The 20,669-nt window shown below is 34.7% G+C and overlaps 1 protein-coding gene across 1 annotated transcript; it reads left to right on the top strand.

The window, feature by feature from the left end:
* Positions 1-1,018: 1,018 nt before the first annotated feature.
* LOC144419954 (uncharacterized) lies at positions 1,019-20,669 on the top strand. The gene is made up of 8 exons (XM_078110231.1): positions 1,019-1,049; positions 1,109-1,425; positions 2,204-2,371; positions 16,068-16,235; positions 17,970-18,137; positions 18,846-18,963; positions 19,660-19,729; positions 20,540-20,669. The coding sequence occupies exons 1-8, from the start codon at positions 1,019-1,021 to the stop codon at positions 20,667-20,669; spliced, it is 1,170 nt and encodes a 389-aa protein (XP_077966357.1).

Here is a 20,669-nt window from a genome sequence, read left to right as displayed (position 1 = left end):
TTTTTATTGAATCCGACAGTTTATGAAGCAGCCGGAATTTTACTTGAAGGTAATGTGTTGTTTATTGTTGATTCAAATTCAAGCTAGAGCCATTTTTTTTTCTCGATTCGAATCTAAAATTTGTTAAGCGTTTCTCGCATTATCAATTAATCAGTGCAATGGCCTAGCAGTTAAAAACTTCAACCTAATAACTGTATTGGCATTGTAGGTTACTCATCTCGGGTTTACATCGCATACTTGTCTCTTCACCTAGGCCCTAGGGTGTAATAAATTTGGTATACAATGCTGACCTAGGAATATTCCTGTAATTTTAGGAAACAGTAACTCTATGCCTAGCTTATCAGTGCACACTGTTACAGGGCATTGTTCGGAGCCAAATCCATGAATAAGTTCATATAAAAAATTAATTTATCAATGCTGTAATTCTTGGTAATAGGGGCAAAGGTTGAGATACTACTAGGGCAAGGATGGGCAAGATTTTTCGACCAGGGGCCAAAAATTGTGCCTACGTAGACTTGCGGGCCATGTAAGTGTGATGTAAAAGTTATATTTTATGAAAAATATTTACAGTGTAACAAAAGTAAAAGTGGAAAACAATAAGCCTCGTGCCAAGACTAATTTTATTCGCAATTTCAACAAATTTCTTGAGCTAATTTTAACTAAGACATCAAAATTTAGTTCTAGTTTGGTTGCGGCACCATCATGCGGGCCAGATTGAATTACTCAACGGGGCGGATTTGGCCCACGGGTCATACTTTGCCCATTTCTGTACTAGGGTGTTTTATTGCAAAGCAAAAAGTAGCCGAGCATCATTAATATGCATCAATCATTATTATTACACATTTTACACTGGATTTGAACTAAAGTTTTAGGCTTGGGGAAATCTGAAGTGCAATAACAAAGACTAGTCTAAACAATGTAACAGACACATTAGTACAATGAGGTGCCCAATACATTGATTGGCTATGGCTGACTAGATTTAATTTTCCAATAACTAATTTAAAAGAGATAAGCGCTAATGTTATTTGCAAGTCAATCTTTACTGAATGGTAACTTATCATTCAGACACAAGTATCATCAGTATACATATATTCTTATATTTTCACAGAAATTCAGGATCTTGAAGAAAAGCGAGATATTCTCAAGAAAAGTCTGCAATCACAACTCAAAGAAATATCAGACAAATCAGATCTTTTGGAACTTTTCACTGCATTGAACGAAGCCAAGAATGGAATGAGTGACATTGTCAAATCATCTCTTGACAAAATTGACATGTGGGGTCATCCTCTCTCCATAAGTGATGTTCATGTCATTGGGTCAGTAGCTTTCTACTGTAAGTCACTATCAATGGATTTCGGTAGATGTGATCTCAAGTCAGCCTCACTTCAAACTCTGGCATCTGAATTGAAAGGATCAAATGTGAAGGTAGAGTTTCTTATATTAAATTCTTTAAAATTTGTTTTCATGTTTTTACTATAAATAAGGCTTTAGGCAAGCAGCTCATATTGGAAGTTACCGGTACTACTATATAGTAGAATTATATTAATTATATGTTAAATTATATATCAGAATTTTTTTGGTTTGAAAGTGTTTACTAAATATTCACACGGAGTGTTGTGTTGGACCTGGTTTTAAACATGAAATCTGCGGTCCGTGGCACAAATGTAATTAATATAGTTAAATTTCCTATTTGACGAATACTTACTTGACTATAAAGTATGTGTAAAACACCATAGAGCAGAATCTTTAGCACTCCTGTAGTATGTGCACCGGAACATAGCATGTGTACCAGGTTAGGGTTAGGCCATAAATTTATTCCAATTTTACTTATTTCAGTTTTATTGAGAGTTCGGGGACTAGCCTAGTGACTGCCGTAGTATTTGTACCTGAAATTATGACCTAACCCTAATCTGCTACCCTTCTACGTTCCGGTGTTCGCCATCTTGGTTAACATACTATATGAATAGTTCATTTTGTTTTGTCAGTATTAGATTTTCTTAATATGTGTTCATGTTTTATACAATTTAGCCAATAAATGGCAATGAACTATTGCACACGGGGCCTCTATCAACTGGAATGTTTCATTAGAATTCCGCTCCATGAAAAAGGGTGAAAACCACTGTCCATGCTCAACTTGTTGATTAATTCAACAAGATTAATAACAGTCCAATTACAACCCTAAATTGTTCTTGTTTCATTATAGATCATGAACTTTAACCTGTATGGAAACACAAACATGGGAGTTGAAGGTTTATCATCAGTGGGACAAATATTTTCCAATCAATCCTGTGTTGAAGTGTTGGGCCTTCGCAATTGTAACCTGTCATCAGATCAACTACAAGCTTTAAAATTATCCTTGGGAAACACAGAGGTATAACACAATAATATTCACATAATTATCGCTTTTGAAAGAGTTGGAAGAAATTTTGAGTTTGATTTTTTAATATGTTATAGTTTTACACCTTCATAACCCAGAATTGGATTACATGGTGAAATTTATGTAAAACCTCAATAATTTTAAATTTTGCTTTTTCAGCTTTCAGGCCTACTCATTTTTTTTGAATATTCGTTTGAAATACATAATAACCAATTCCGATGAGCAATTTAGTTTCATTGAGTCTTGTCCTGTGATTGTGTGAAATACCTAAAATGGCCCTATATTGCACCCAAAGTGACTATAAACCAAGTGGAGGCACCGAGTTCAATGGTGCATATCGGACGCCATTTTGTGTCCAGCGAATCGGTTAAATGCGGCAGCGTCGGTTTGTTTTAGCTTCGCCAGATGGTCTCATTCGTCAATTTGTTTGAAGATTTTTTACTGTTTTGCATTTTATTCTGGTAATTTCATTATTGGACACGTTTAGTGGACATAACGATCGTTTCAATATTATGTTGTTATTGTTATTTGTCTCCATCATTTTTAAAAAATCGCTTTTCTCTTCGAATACTGGACCAATTGCTTTGAAATTTTCAGTGGTTAAAGATAAAATTTTTCTCCGGAAGGCTATTACTTTTTTTTTTGCTATGACGTCATCAAAATTATTGCCATTGGGTGGCGCTACATGTCCATATATTTGAGCATAGCTCTATTGTTTTTCCTTTGCTATTTGCCTCGTAGAATCATACTGGTATTGTGCGGTTTCGGGAAATTTGCGATAGTTATCTTATCATTCCGTGTGAGTTATGCAACTTTGAAACCTCATATCTCACGAACCTTATTAATGCTGATAAGTTTTATATTGTTTGAGAAACAATCTAGGAGACTAATTATAATTATGAGATAGAGATAAAATGTCGCGTCATCATACAAAAATCGGCAAAATTGAAAAGCCTGGAATTTTTTTGAAAAGCTTTTGAATTAAATAAAAAAAACTTCGATTTGTTCTTGTTTTAACCTAATATGACATCGACACATTTGTAGATGTTAAAGACAGCTTCCGACATTAGATAGAATTTATTGTGCACCAGTAAAATTGTATAAGTTATTTCATTCAATGTTCTCCAATTCTTGACATGTCCGATGCGCCAACTTGAGTTAAACAACAACGTTCCCTGATTACTTCGTTACGCAATTACGTTGCAACGTAGCAACGTTCCGTATGAAAAACACATATCGCTCTTCTTCGCAAGTGTGAAACGTCATTAACCTGATGCATACATTTAAATCAGGTACTAATTGAACTGGTATTATGATACCTGTTCACACCATGCTGAAAGCTTAAAGCCTGCGTTTTACAATAATCATTCCAGAAGCTGATGAAATGAATTTTCTCGGGGAAATTTTTCTTAATTTAAAGAGCTGTTGCAAAAGTTGCTCCAAAAATTATAGAATGTAAACGACCTCATGGCTAGCACATTGTGCGGCCTAATGAATTTCATCGAAGCATGTACATTATAAGCTACAAAATTTAAAAACCAGCCGCCGCGACTGTTGCAGTTCTTATCAACTTATTATTGACAGGATATTTCGATTCTTTTGCGTCGGAAAATGTAAAATATTTATTATCTAGCGACGCCATCATGGCCTCTACGTTCTTGTTGATAAAACCTAATTGTAATTTTATCGATATCTGACAGTTAAAAATTAGCCTTGATGTTTCCGGGAGAACCCTATAAGGACACAGGGTTCAAATTGTTTGTTTGTTTCTATGGAAAGTGTCAATCCCGATGAATGCCCACAATCGTTACTAACTCTTTTTAGGTATTACACACATGATAAATATTTGCAAATTGATAATTTTACTCAATATTTATGCCACCCATCGAATAAAGCAATCGTATTTTTGCGCGAAGTATAAACTATTTTTCGCGCCAATATTAATGCCTTTTCTAATATATGTTCGCCTGTTACTTTTCTGACAGATAAAGTTGCTTGGAATATAATTTCCCATCTTGCTACAATATCGCTTTGAAAATTCTGAAACGTTCTCCCAATTTAAGGCTAAATATTCACGCAAAAGAGGAGACAAAAAAAGTATTGAAAAACTGTATGCTAGTTGACCTGTGGCAAGAGTTCAAGTCAAATAGATAATATATTATTTTATACACTCCAGATTATTAGATGTTCTTGTAAACTTGATATACGCCAATATCCTTCGTTCCAGGCATGTAGTATATCATTTGATATTATTTTGGCAATGTACACCTTGTTGAAAATTTGCGATACGCATATTTCAATACCATGACATGTACCGCAAAAATAGTGCAAGTTTCTGTAGTATAATTTGTATTGTAGTTCTGTCAGTTTGTTAAAATAGGTTCTGTGCAAGTAGCGATACTTACATCAGGAATTTTATAATAAAATGTTTATCTTTTTGTTTAATATTTTGGTCTTATTGGGTGTTGATTTATCGAGTGAAGTTAGATGACTTCAACCTTAACTTCGTATATGCTGACCATACCGCTGAGCCAAGTTATCCGAGAAACATCTGCGGTTAATTGATTTTTCAGAAGAATGTTCATTCGTTTTGCCGCTGCGAAAGTTTGAAAGTTTCCGACTTATTGAGCATCGTTTTTTTTCATTCAGCTGTTTAACGATCGCAGGTTTAAATCACTTGGTTAGGAATAGGATCATACAGCGATAGAACTCTGGACACAATATGGCTGGTGTGACGTCACGCGAGCGCTTATAACGTTACCAATGCATGTCCTCACTTGGTTTATAGTCACTTTGATTGCACCCAAAGAAAGATTTTTTTTCTGATAAACTTCCAAGTTCAATTGATTTTTAATAAAATTTTAGAATAAATGGGCAGTGTTAGGAGCGGCATTCATTTTCTTGAGTACTTATCGAATATTGTTTTTGAGAAAAATATTCTATATCTCTCTCATTCATGACTTCCACTCTACCCCAAGCCATGTACAAGTGTCCACTGAAAGAGTTACTATTTTTTGAAAAACTGAATTCATTGCAGTTCGGCGTTGACCAACCATTTTATTACACCTTGTGTTCAGTGGTTTGAACTTGTGCAAACGCAGTCAAGTTCATTGGTCATCACGCCCATGCATGTGAATTCATAGTTCCCATGTTATTTTATCATCTCCAAAAATAGCTGTTTGGTTTGAGTGTTCGATAGTAAAGAGGAAAAAAGGTACCGTATGTCAAACTTTCGACCGAAAATAATATTTCTTAGACAATTAATGATAAGTGTTCCATAACCAAATTTAATTTTGACTTGATCAAATACGAAATGTCCGCCGGTATAAGCTTGAGTCACAGCTTATTACATTTATTTTAGTCATCTAAGCACAATATCTAAAAATCTTTTGACATGATATACAGTAATTCTGCTGCCGTAAACTTGTAATTTTGTAAATCCCAATGAATCAGATGAGGTCTATGTTACATAAATTAAGCTTGCCTTTTCATAACAAACCTTGTGACAAACTCTAAGTTTTAGTCTTTTGTACGAAATCTATAATTACCATTCAAAGTAACCTTTAATTTCTGGAACCTGGCTAGTTGTCCCAAGACCTTGTCTGTTTTTGGATTTTAATTTTGACCTCGTAGCTCCCAGTTAACAATGATATCACAACTATTTTAACTTATGGATTATAAATGCTATGGGAAAGTAGAGAGGTATGGGCCAACTAACTCGCCAAGCTATTTTGTTTTGGTCTTTTGCATAAAATATCCAGTCTTTTACTCGCTGAATGTTTGATAATTCAGCTAACTGTTCCACGCATTGTTTTTGTGAGGTGAATTTTTCAACAAAAATGTCGTTCGCGCAAAAAAATATTGCTGTAGAGTGACGGAGGTAACATCAATCTCTCTAATCTTGCATTTTCGCATTGCCCTACATCAGGGGTTCTCACACTTTTGGCGTTGCGGAGCCCTTGAAAAGGTTGACTATTATTCACGGAGCCCCAAAATAAATGTTAAAATTGTTACTTTCCGATTAATATTCCTGAGTAAGTTGAACGTACTTTACTCAATTTAAATACTAAACCCTTTCAATAGGGTTAATACAAGTCATAAATAAATCTAAATTTCAAAGATAAATTGTAAGATACTAAAGCTGTAAATTTGATACATGACAAACATATTAATAAATTAGGGGTAGAATCTTTTCCCCTGTTGACATTTTTGGAAGACTTAAAAGGCCGCTAATAACGTGCGCGATTGCATTTTGTTACAATCGGCGATTGTTTTCGTCAGCATGGCGTGTTTTTAAACCTCAAACATCTTTACGCCGGTGTTTATTCTCCCTAAATCAAAAATTTCCTTCGGCATATACGTGTATTGTTCCACAATGACGACGATAATTGCTTTTTTGTTCTCGTGGGGAATTATGAGTTCAATGTGAAAAACATGATAATCATCGGCGACGAAATGCTAAAAATAATAGTTAATAAAGAGGTAAATCCGCTAGTCAAATTTCTTGATTAAAAAGCGGCATTCTGAAATATTAGAAATAAAAATTAAAATGGAAAATAAGACTATAAGTTTTGTTTCGGCAGACTCACGTCAGAACAAAAACGCTTTTATAGACATTGTAAATCACAAAATTTGGTGTTATGTTAGGTTTTCTTCGGTTATTCATCGTGGTAACTGCGAAATTGAAACACAGTCAATTAAGCGCGCGATATATAATTTTTCCACTCTGAAACTACCGACGGAGCCGCATGCACTAAAATAAATTTCAATCGTTTGTATTTTTCCAAGACCTTGTGATTTCTCAAACGGCGATATCTTGCTTAAAAATAATCTCGAGTGCGAAAGAACAAATCAAGTTTAACAAATCCCAAGATCGCAAAAATACGACTCCAATTTATTTATAATTAGCAGTTCATCACGCAGTTTATGTTATTCTAGAATAGTATACTTTCATTTAAGTAATCCTAATAGTAATCTCGAATTGAACGTGAGTAACGATGAGCACAATTAAATTATTACGACAAGACACTTTAAATACTCTCACGGTCATGAATTGAATATTTCACGCAACAGAAATCTCGTTATCCGTTTTTTTTTGAATCGCCAAGAATGTTGCGCGTAAATTTTCGATTCCAATTTTGAACCTCCTCCCTCTTTAGAATCCTGGCTGCGCTCCTGCTTATAAATAATGTCATTTTTTAGGTCCGCCACTTTGCCATATTTCGAGGCTATATTGTTGTCAAATTTTATCAAAGCTGTTATTGCTTCTAGGAACAGTTTTAAATTAGCCAAGTCAGTATTTTGAAAAATAATCGAATAGCTCGCGGAGCCCCTGGGTTTCTCTCGCGGAGCCCTGGGGCTCCATACGGAGCACTTTGAGAACCTATGCCCTACATAACGCTACCATATAATTCTAATATGAAATATGGCACAAACACGAATGTACATGAGATATAGCGAGACCAAATTACCGTAAATTGTCAGTCACGATATATGACATGATTATAGACAATAAACAAATGATATATGCATGTATATCCCAATTTTTTGATGTGACGCAAAATATTTATCCATTTCGTATTTCATTTTATGTATATTAACAATTTCTTATATGCCCGCATTTAATTATAAAAGTGGTTCCCAAATTAATTTGATATAAGTCGCGAAATATTAACCCATATTCTAAATATTGTTTCTATGTTCCAACGTTTAGAAATAAAGCGATAGAAATCTTGAAAATTAATTTTGAAAGTCATTTGCGACTTGCTAATATCAGACATTATAATCGTTTATATCAGGGACGTGCAACTGTTTAGCGCAATGGGCCACAAACTACAAGTATAGTGATACCGGGAGCCAGGCCATCGAATACCTCATAATTTTTTATGAATAATTTATTTAATGGAAGAGCACGTAAAATCAGTATATTTATTAGGTAGGTAATTAATGTGATAATCAACTTTTCTTTTCTTACTGGTAGACATTTGAACTTGGTTAAGCTTTTTTGTATAATAACCTACAACCATAAAGTAAGATCACGTACCACTGCCAGAACAAGGCGGTTTTCATACAATGCACATTATTCTGCAACAATGGGGATCGTCACAATACTGTAGACTAGGGTCGTCCAATTCGTGGCCCGCAAGTGCATTTCGTGTGGCCAGTGGCCCGCACTGTATTTTTCAGAATCGAATAAAAAAAATGAGCAAAATTATTATTTTGAATGATGTAGTATACAAAGCCGATTTGTTTGTTTCCGAAACTGCGCTCTGTCAGCCCTTTTAAACGAGGCATGAGTCCCATTTTGAATCAACCAACTAGGAGGAGATATCGATACATAAAGGTGCCATAGTCGCTTACACACTTGGTCTGTTATTATATGACGTTATCGCAAAACAATCGAAGCCATTCTCAAATTGAGAATTAGTTAAGAAATGTACCGTATTTATTCGATTATAACGCGCAAAATTTTGAACTGAATTTTAGGCAAAAATCAATGCTGCGCGTTATACACGAGGTCTGAGAAATGCGTTATTGAAAATGTGGTTTTAAACATCTGAAACGTGCGTGCGCTCGCGCATGCACATTCCAATGCAGGACGATTTCGTGCAAGCACACGCACATGCGACAGCTCAGCGTGCGTTTGACATTCGTGCAAGCGTTCGATTTCGTGCAAGCACACGCACATGCGACAGCTCAGCATGCGTTTGACATTCCCGCTGCGTTGAGAATATTTATTTGCCATTATCGTACTGTACTGTAGATACCCATTATATATTAGTCATTATCTATTATGGCAAGACAAAAACGTTCTGCATATAGGGCTGCATTCAAACTGGAGGTTGTTGATTATGCGGAAACTCATGAAAATAGAAAATAAAAAAAAGAATTTTATACCAATTTTCATTCAAAATTTAAAGGTGCGCGTTATACACGAGTGCGCGTTATAATTGAATAAATACGGTATATTATTTATTGTATTCGGGTTTCCAATGTTTTACGTCCGGATATAAAAGAGGTGTTTGCAAAAATACCCTGTCAAGACATCTTTAACTCGTTGTGTTGAGAGCTTGGGAATTCTTTAGCGAAATCTTCAATTGCAAAAGCGGGAAAATTTTCATCGTATTCCTTGGCACTTGACGAAAGCACTGACATCAAGGTTACGGATCAGTCGGTGATCTTCTATGGTACGAAAGTGGGTGATGATCCTGAAATTACCGAATAGCTCACCGTTGTTATGTTGGAACCTGTGATGAAAATGATCAAGCGGCTTTGCTTGCCTTTGGCGAAACTTTTGGGAATCACCACTGATGGCGCCCCATCAATGGTTGGGAAACAACAGTTTTATGCTCTAATAATTGTGAAAGTTTGGTATGAGGGTATTGTTTTTTCATTTACCTGTAGTCAGTGTAGAAAAACTAGCGCATAACTATCATGTTAAGTGGCCCGCGCGATTATTAGTAAACTACATGTGGCCCTTCGACCAAAAAGGTTCGGATGACCCTGCTGTAGACGGAATTAAATCGCAGTGTGATGTAGTCTTATTTGGATTTTCCCGACCTTTGACCCCCGGAAAATTCTTCCTATACTTAACCACTGCAAAATTTTCGGGTTTATTTTAGGAGTGGTTTCGCAAGTTGACGCCTGTAAAGCGGGTTATATGTTTCAAATCATCATTATGATTCATTCATTCATTGCATACAACAGGGTGGTCTAAACCTAGGCCCGCGGGCCACTTGTGCCGTTTCATTATCTGTGGCCCGCGTCGCATTTGCTCGAGAGTAAACAAAAAATCGCAATCAGTGTTGTTTCGACATAAAAATAACCAGAAAAATATTTTGACATATTGTTACATTATTAATTTCACTGAATTGACTAGTGTTATGGCTAGCTGAGGCAACTAGCGAAGTTGAATATTGTGATTGGCTAGTCTGGATTATTAACTGGCTTTTTATTTTTTGTTATTTGTAAGTTTTTAAACATAAGTATGAAAAGAAAGCGGACCAATTCAGATGACTTTTGACTGGATATGGGGAAGAAAATACCACAATGCTTGCCTAATATCTGTACGTTATGTCGGTGACAATCTAAAATAGAAATTTGTTCTTTATGTCATTTTATCTGTGGTTGTTTTTGCATGTTTTATCTTGATGAATGACAAATAATGGTTAATGTGTTCGGACAAAAAGTATTTGATTTGTATTGCACTATTTACTTATTCTTTGTACTATTGTGGCCCGGAAACAATACAAAAATAATAGTGTGGCCCGCGAGGCCGACAATCTTGGACCACCCTGGCATACAATAATCTGTTTTTTAAATGTACTGGTAAACAATTTTAGCCTAGACTATTAAAGCTATTTCTACACTACTTTTTTATTGTTGCAATTAAATTAAATCTTCTAAGAAGACAACATGATCCTCGAATTATCTGATTTATATTTAAATTTCCGAAACACAACTGAAAACTAATGAATATAGTTCAAAAGCCCGAAAACGAGGTAAGGTTCACGACTACGCCTGGAAATCTTAGTAGGAATAGTGTCAGAGCAGATACGAAAAGGGAGCATTGTTACGTCACTTTTTGCATCTTGCTGCTTGGCCAATGTCACGAAGTAAATGAGGAAGTCGATGCTCGGGGAAAAGTCCATAGACCTATACTGCAGTCAAAAATGCCAATGACGCCGTTACAATTCAGAAAAAGTTCTTAAATTAATAAGCTACGAAGTATGAAGTCTGTAGCGGCTAGCGGGCCACGTAAATAGGTATCACAGGCCGTGCTGTACCCGTATGTTGCACACCTCTGATTTATATACACAAAGACAAGCTCACATGTAGCATCGATTAAATGTGTATGAAATATAAAACTATTACTTGTCACAATTACCTTCAATAAAAACCCTTTTTATTTTCAATGCACTGATATTTGTATTCCTTAGATAAACATATACCACTTCTCTCCTTTTGAGCAGTCAAATGTAATGTGATCACCTTTAGTAGGCAATAGACATTATAAATGTTTATATACACAAGGACAAGCTCACGTGTAGCATCGATTGAATGTGTATGAAATATAAATCTATTACTTGTCACAATTACTATTACTTGTCACAATTAACTTCAATAAAATTCAATTTTAATTTCAATGCAACCTATAACACTTCTCTCCTTTTGAGCAGCCAAATGTAATGTAATCACCTTTAGGCGATGGGTAAATTCGTTTCGTGTATATTTGAAGCCAGAATATAAAACATGTATCCCCTCTTACTTGATTACAAACCACTATTACACATTTGTATTTTTCGCGGATTCGACAATTGTACTGAGGTTTTCATCAGTCGGAGAATAAATTTGATGTTTTTTATGGAAAAATTCCATTTTTTTGATGCCGCCACAGTTGGCAATTCTTCATTAATGAACCATGCATTTTTAATAATCTTGATTCTGAACCTTGTGCAATTGTTTATCAATAATCACGATATGATTGATGATGAGTAAGGTAAATATCTCAATAATAACGGAGATAAGCATTTTTATCAGCGCTATGAAAGAATAAGATGCTGTAAAGACAAATAAAAACTTGTGGTGATAATTGCGTTAAGGTGATAGTGCCTAGAATAAAATAGTTTTGACCGCAATGCTGTGATTTGCTGAAAGTAAAACGAGGCCGTTGTTTGTTCTAAGTAGGAGGAAGAAATTTTGAATCATAAAAAAGTAAAAAATGAGGGTTATTACCCATGTAATCTCCCCCACTGGCTTTTCCCTTGAGTGATATAAAATTTTACTCGATCTTAAATTAACATGATTCCTACAATCAATGAAGTTGTTTGAAAATATATATGTAACAGCAGAAAATTATCATCAATTGCAAAATAGCCAGTATGCATATATATCCTGTAAATTTACAGCAGATATGCCCCTTTGGCAACCAATTTTCTAAAAATTCGTATGTGTAGTCCAATGAAACGAACATGATCTGGTTCTAAGCATATAAAATTATGGCGAGCCTTGGTGTTCAACTGAAGAACAGAAATTTTTTTTACTTATTCTGTCACGACCTGTTGAGCGGTAATATGAAAAACTCTCAGCGGTGTGGTGCATGGCTCGGCAGTGTGGCAAATTCTGCTAAGAGTTAGGACTTTGCTTGCCATCGCATCTCTGATTACCATGCATGGGTTCATAGTTTCGAATCACATGCAGGGTTGATTACGTATGAGAGGATGGCTGGCTGGACCCTCGCCACCATAGGGTGGTTCATGTACCCACTGGTCGGTCACGGCTTTCTCCACCATGAAGTTCATGCATCTGAAAACTAATCCAATCCATTGAATGGTAACCGAACGAGAGGCCGTGGTTCGCCATATGATGATTAAGCAATCTTATTGGCTTTCCTCTCCCCCCGGATAAATATATAATGTCCTAATTTTAAACTCTAATTTAAGCGCTAAAAATTGGCCTCGTCCCGCGATGTAAAAGTCTTGGATATTTTTTATCATGTTTTCTCAATGATGTAACTGCTATCTGCCAGAAACCTGTCCTGGGCTGCTCTGCCTATTTCGTACAAACGGCAGCAGGCCTTTCTATTTCATATGTTCCCACTAGCGCCAAAATTATATTACAAATATACAAAAGAATTGTGAGAAATGAAGACATTAACATCGTACATGACGAGAGAAAATACATTTTCCAAGTTCAATATTTCCGGTTAAAAGAATAGGAGCCAGATACAAATCTATGGTCACTCACTCAAACAGGGGGCCACGATACTTTACTCTATTGGAGCAGCATTCCATTAGCTACCTGTAATAATAATTTGAAATAGGCCATGTTAATATCATAGTAATATTTTAATGTTAGTTTTCTGCTTTGTGAGTATTAAGGATTTCATAAAGCTCAAGCTTCCGATCTATTTGACAACATGGGTCAGAATTCTCAGTGTTTGAGTGGCTCACCCAATATATATCGATTCTGATATGTCTAATTTTGTAGTTTGATTTTTTTTTCAAATTCAATGGTAAGGTCTAGAACAGTGTGGTCCAAGGTTGTCGACTCCAGGGGTCACAAAATTGATTAGCCACGTTGATCAGTATTTGTCATTTATCAAGCTAAAACATGCAAGGGCCACCAAAAACCTTACTAAAACCAGCAAAAGGCTTTCTATATCTACGTTTAGTGTAAGATTTCAAACTCTCCATAACGATAAAAGTGTTTCCGCAAATGTAAGTGCTTTTGAACAGCTATAGGATTTTTAAAGCAAAATCTTAACTTTGGAAAATGCTCATTGCTCACAAGATTCTAAATTGCTGTTTTAAATTATATTCTTTTGTCACCGACAAAACTTGCCGACATATCAAGCAAGCATTGTGGTACCCCCCCACCACCACATTCAGTTAAAAATATGTTTGAATTCGTCAGTTTGCAAAATAACTTACAAATAAATAACTGCAGATTGATTCATTACTAAATGTGAGGTACAGGAGGGTAATTACTAAATGTTCTGACATATATGCAGCATTTTTTGTAATACTGTTCAGGCGGGCTGCAAAAAACATCCGGCATGAATTATATTGTGAGGCCATGACATTAATATTAGTTATCAGACATAGCCAACCAAGCTAATTCGATTTTTAGTTTTCTATGATACCAAAATTGTTAGCATATATTCTTGACCAAAAAGATAGAAATCCAGATAACAATTTAGACTGTCAAGCACATCATTCAACTTTGCTAGTCGCCTGAGAACACTGTTCAATTCAGTGGCATTGGTGATATAACAATATGCCAAAAGATTTTTCTGGTTAATTCTATGACGAAACAACAACAAATGCGATTTTTGATTACCGTGTTTCCCCGAAAATAAGACCGAGTCTTATTTCAATTTTCTTCCAAAAAATAACACTAGGGCTTATTTTCGGAGGATGTCTTATATTTTCATTTATCAAAAACAAAATTACAAAGTAGAGAATTGCGAGATTTTTCAATATATATAATAGGAAAACCGATATCCATTTACTTATAAATAACACGTTTTTATTCGAATTAACTGCAAAACATAGATTATTAATCATTGAAAACGTGTAAGAGAGATTTCTTGCTATCGACTAGGTAAACAAATTCGCGTTATTGAGTAGGTCTTATTTAAAGGGGAGTCCCTATATTGAAATCATTTTAAAAATTCAGTCTAGGTCTTATTTTCATGGTAGGTCTTATTTTCGGGAATACACGGTACCATCTGTCCCACAGGCCTGGGTTTGGACCACCCTGGTCCAGAATATTTCTAGAATATCGTGAATCAAAACCTAGAAATTCCACAAAAAAACACTTCCAGTTTGTAAATGTTCATAATGGATCTCCGCTCTAGGAGACACTTTTATTATCTGTCGTTCTGTCTGTGTATCTGTCTGGACCAATCGGGATGAAATTTCTCACGTGGGTTATTATGTCACCCTAGTATTGTGCGTTTCATAGAAAACCCGGATGGAGGTTTCATTACCATGACAACGACGAATAACGCGTTGATTGTTGTGAAATTCCCATTTTTTCCCAACTTATTGCCTTTAACTTGTTAACTAAGTTGATATTTGAAATTTCAAGAACGCTACCTTCTGCACAGCAAAATACGCTTCCCAATAAGTCGTCTTTGGTCTCGATACTCCATAAACTGGAGAAGCCTTAGGGATTTTAATGAACATGATTCTTTCCAATTTTTAGTCACCGCATATCCGTCACGTAAGTATGTCTACAAAACATGCAGCGCTTAAAATGAATTGGACTTTTTAACCAACCCGCTCACTTAGTTAATTGCGCCACAGTTAAAGATCCTCAAGTTTCTATGGATGGCAATAAGTAGCTAGGTGCGGGTCCCAACTATCAGCGGAGATCCTGGGAGCCTACCGGCTTTTTTTTTTCTCACTCAGTAAAGAACCATTTATAGAAATTTTTATATGTTTAAAAATAATTAGATGGTTTCCAGACGGAGCCCCCTAAATTTTTGAATAGAAAACCGCTGTACACAATGAATATGCTTGATCAGGAACTAAAAAGTTTTTAGAATTATTTTTAATGAAACTTCACAGAATTAGCTGAGTTTTTGTCCAATTGACATGGCTTGCAGCAACGACCCGATCGCTATTTCGCCCAATGGTGATTTTTGTATTAAAGTGAAAAAACAAAACTTGATTTTCAAATTTTTCGTATTTTAAGCTATAGTATGAGCTTACAATTTTTCTTTGTTTACTATAAGTGCACTTCCCTGCAAAAACTGCAAGAAATTTTCGCAAATGCTAATCTTTTTAGGAATTTTGTTATCTCATAGTGAGCAAAGGCAGGTCAAAACATTTTTTGACTTTTGAAATTCATACCTGCAAGTATGACGTTTTGATACCATAACAATATTTTTGTTCTGTTCTATGAGTTTTAAAAATTTCATAATTGCTCAATCATTCATCTCGTGCCGTTGTTAACATGGGATTCAACTAATCTGAATTTACAGATTTTACTTCTGATATGTCTAGTTTTGTAGTTCAGATTTTGTTTTTAAATTCAACAGTATTTTCTATGGAATATTAATGGTATATTTTGTATCGAAAACTACTTTCAGTTTGAGAATTTTCATAATTTTTTATTTCTCACTCAGTAAAGAACCATTTATAGATTTCATGGTTTATAAATTATTCTTGTCTCTTTATAGATCCAGAGGTTGTGGCTGTATGGAAACACAAACATGGGAGTTGAAGGTTTATCATCAGTTGGACAAATACTTTCCAATCAATCCTGTGTTGAAGTGTTGGGCCTTGACGACTGCAACCTGTCATCAGATCAACTACAAGCTTTCAAATCATCCTCGGGCAGCACAGAGGTATAAAACAATAATAATCACTTAATTAACCTTTTTAACGGGCTTGAATTTAATTTTGTAATAAGTTAAAGTTTTACACTTTCATAGCCCAAAATTGGGTTGCATGGTGAAATTTATGAAAACTGGTATAATTTTAAATTTATCTTTTTTAATAATAGTTCCCAGGTCATCATTTACAAAACTTTCAAAGCAAAATATAGAAAACTCATGCTCTCCTCTTACCAATCTGCTGTTGCCACATCTCCCAGTTAATGTCGTGTTGTTATTCCATTTTCTCGCTATTTTCAGCTAAACAATTGACCAGATTTATAGCTATTGAGTCTTTAGTACCTGGAATAGTCGTTCTTCTTGATTTAAATCTCATTCTATATTTATTTTTATAGTGTATTTCTCCGCTAATTGGTACCATTGCATGGACATATGCCATGCGATAGGTAGGAGTGTTCTGTGGATATCACCCATATATTATTGGGTGCAGTATGGCATTCAAAACAATAATTTCCAGGCCATAGATGTACAATAAACCTTGATCTCAAATCAGTTAGTTAGTCCATTCATGCTAAGTTGTTAATAAATGTTATATTTTGTGCATTACAACTACCTTTATTTTGAATGGTTACACCTCTACACTATTCCCAATTGTTGTTTAACATTTCATTGACTGCTTGTTCCGAAACCCCTGAATAACTGTTTCACATTATAGTCTTTATAGTTACCCACATTTCGTTGAATATTCAATTCACTGATTAGAATCATTAATCTCAATAATTTCACACAGAGTTATTGTACTCATCTTTTACTCAATCTCAATGACAGTACGAGGTTCATGTTTCATAATTTATTCCTATCAATTTTCCACGCCTGCACTTTGCAAATCCTACCTTATGCATCCTTGAAAACTCAAACTCGTACCTAATCTAATCAGATGCCAGTGCCCCGGGTGAGCAGTTGTCATGGTTACCACGCTTAATGGTGCTTGTAGTCTCTATTTTTACATTGACTAGTGCCTCTGGATTTACTAGACTGTACCATAACGTTCTCCTCACTGAGATGCTATTCCTATTCTATTTTATTCTAAGCTGTATATGTACGGCACACATTTCAGCATTTGTGGAAAAATAAATTACTGATGACTGATTAAAGCACTATTAAAGCTATAAATCTTTTGACATTTACAATGGAAGGATTAATTCTGATATCATGAATGTTTGTATGTCCCATTGTATTTTAGAAAATTCTAATGAGACAGGCCAATTAGGCCTTTGGGACATGAATTAAGCATGCATTTTCACAACAAACCTTGTGACAAACTTTAACTTTTAGTCTTTAGTACAGAATCAATGAATTACCTTCCAAAACAACCTTTGACTTCTGGCACCTGGCTAGGTATTTAATGTCACAAGAGCTTGTCTGTTTTTGAAATTCCAATTTTGACTCTGTTGCACTGAGTTAACAATTATTTTACAATTTTGTTTGATGATTACAATTGTTAGCTATTTGTGAAATACAATTGATTTCACCACAAAAAATGCTACACAGCGAAAACATTGAATTTTGATAACTATTGTTTCTCCCTTGATGAAAACTCCCAACTTCTAGCACCAGGCTGTATTTAATGTTACAATGCATTTCTGTGTAATATGAATAATATGGGTTTGGCAAAACTATGATGAATATGACTGTTATATATTTTATCCACGTCTGATTGTTCTTTGTATTTGGTTATTTCAACAGATTGATCGGTTGGTTCTGGATGAAAATCGAACTGCAAACCATGAAGATATTGTTGCAGTTGCAAATCTGCTTCCTAATGTTACAAAGGAGTTATCATTGCAAATATGGAAAATAGCAGATGAAGATAAAGAAATATTACAGAATCAATTGAATGAAATTGGATCTGAGGTTTGAAATTCTTTCTGCGATAATCTAAATATAAAATATGGGACAGACATAAAATCAACGATTTGCGTAAAAACTGAAATAAACTGCAAGTCTAAATTGTTCCCGCTGAACTGAACACTTTAAAGTTTCACCGAAGTGTATGTTATTTCCATTGGCGTCATTTCAATCCTTTAAAAGATTTATAAAATATAATGTCATCGAATGGGATTGTGTTGCATATATTCAATATTTGCTATATTTTAATTATGTTTATTTGTGTTTTGATAAAAAAAACAATTTCATTGTACATTTTTTTAGTTCCCAAAATTTATCATTCATCTTGCTCTACTGCATTGATTATTTATTTTAATTTTAAACTAATGATTTTACAATACCAAGGTTTTGTATCAAGATTCATTTGTGTTTCTGTTCCGAAAAGCAAAAGTCTGAATTTGAAATGAATTTACTAATTTTTCACAATTTTTATTTTAATGAATTACCAATTGTAGACTATCAGTTTAGTGAGTTATCAAAGATAAGTATGCAAATTTTGAAAGTTTTTCAATAAATGGAAGAATTCTTAATAAAATAAGCAGCACTTTTATATAGTATGGTTTTATGGGAAAATGCATCAAATTTCAGCATTGGAATCATTAGATACCATTGTCTGTTTAAATATTGCTCTGCGTCCTTAGTGCTAATCTTGTATAAAAACTTTATTCATTACAGGTACTAAAAATTCAGTTGGATATATTCACAAAACTCAAAAGTCAAAGCAAGTCAGCAGATGTTACAACTAATGTTTTTTCTAAACAACTTCCGGCCACAACTTCAAAAGCTGAATTTGGTGAGTTATAGATATGTTTTTTAAATTGAGTGGTGCTATGGTATGATGAGTACGTAAAGGTCATCAAGTATTTTTCATTTTTTGGGGATTTAATGTTAAATAAATATACTTCCATTGCTGCTGAAACTGGCATATCATTCAACAGCATCTTGTAGCCTGTTATATTGTTTATTGTCTATAAATATGGAATTATCGAACAAAATTTTCAGTCTGATATGATTGAATATAAATCTAGGATATTCCAATTAATTTCAAGGAAAAATATAAATTGTTTCCAAGTTGTTACATTTGGTTGCAGAGCATTATTATGGATGTATGCTTAGCATACCGATCAGAATATCTTGCTCGGTTTACAGTCTCGAATCCTGCGGATAATTAGGTGCGAGAGGTTTGCTGAATTTCATGTCGTCAAATAGTGGTTCATGTACCCATCAAGCTACCCATCAAGCTTCCTTCACCATCAAGTACATGCATCTGAAACAAATAACTGGCTAATTAATCCCATACCCGACATGCACTGGTAACCGGATGAGAGGCCATGGTTCACTGTATAAGCCGCATTAATGATTTATTTACCTTTCTTTTCCAAGTAAATTAAGAAATTCTATCATAATTTCTGATAAACGATGTTAAATAGCTCAAAACAGATTCCTAAGTACTATCGTTTTTTGATAATCATTCATTATTCTTTCTAAGGATCACCATATGACAGTTTTGAGAATACTGGAGAAAATGTGGAGACTTTGCAAGAAGTAGGAAGCCCCAGGTTAGATATAACAGTACTTTAACTTTGTATGATATATAATGTTCACCTATATTTCAATTGTTAAGGATAGTGATGTCATAGTGCAGCAGTTCCCAAATTTTATCTTCGTACGGCGCTAAATTATCAGTGAGAAAATCGTGGTACACGTACATGAAACTTGCAGCCTTTGGATAAAACTGAATTTTGTGATCGTTAATGTGCATTTTATGCTTTTGAAAGTTTGTCAATATGTGCGCCTGAAGAAAAGAGAATGCCATTAAAAACATTCAAACCTATTTATTTAATGAGAGGTGTGCGGCAGTTGCTCTGAACACATCTTTTCAAAGCGAGATGTTATACTTAAAATGCACATGCATTTCTCTATCTATATTCAAATGTAACCGGTATTTTGTTTTGATTGACACCACTGCATATAAGTCATTAAAATCTGATGTCAAGTTGACAAATTGCTCAGCTTTGCTTGTTGATAAGCATATATATTTATATACACATCATTTAAAATAAGAAATAATAAAACATTTATAATAAATACAATATGTAAAAAATTCCTTCATATATCAGCTATGTTTAACACAATTCTGTTAATTTTCGCGTCATGGGAGCCTTGGCCTAGTGGTTGAAGTGTTGAACTTATTATCTATCACAGGTTAGAAATCTTTGGTTCAAAGCCCATGCCCACCAGCTTACCTGGTGCACAATCTTCAACGCTGTGGGTGAGGGGAGAAGGGTTTTGAAATCGAGTAATAGGGGCTGTTATTCTAACCAATGAATCAAAATTAATACATTTGCATTCTCCAATTTTATCTTCAGAAGTGAACTCCCACTGTCTGAAGAAGAAGCAGAACAATCAGATGAAGAAGTAACTGAGCAACTTGCAAAGCCAACTCAGCATAGTAAGTCAGTCATCTTAATAGAATCAGAAGGCCTTGGGCTGAGTTAA

The sequence above is a fragment of the Styela clava genome, chromosome 2, assembly GCF_964204865.1.
Source record: "Styela clava chromosome 2, kaStyClav1.hap1.2, whole genome shotgun sequence".
Classification (NCBI taxonomy): domain Eukaryota; kingdom Metazoa; phylum Chordata; class Ascidiacea; order Stolidobranchia; family Styelidae; genus Styela; species Styela clava.
This window is presented reverse-complemented; position numbering and strand designations above follow the sequence as displayed.

What these genes read in the sequence shown, in the direction of transcription:
- LOC144419954 (XM_078110231.1), top strand. Translation starts at nt 1,019, where the DNA reads ATGTTATTTGCAAGTCAATCTTTACTGAATG. An exon ending in CATCCTCGGGCAGCACAGAG is followed by an intron (nt 16,236 to 17,969) that starts GTATAAAACAAT and finishes TTATTTCAACAG; the next exon opens with ATTGATCGGTTGGTTCTGGA. An exon ending in TGAATGAAATTGGATCTGAG is followed by an intron (nt 18,138 to 18,845) that starts GTTTGAAATTCT and finishes TATTCATTACAG; the next exon opens with GTACTAAAAATTCAGTTGGA.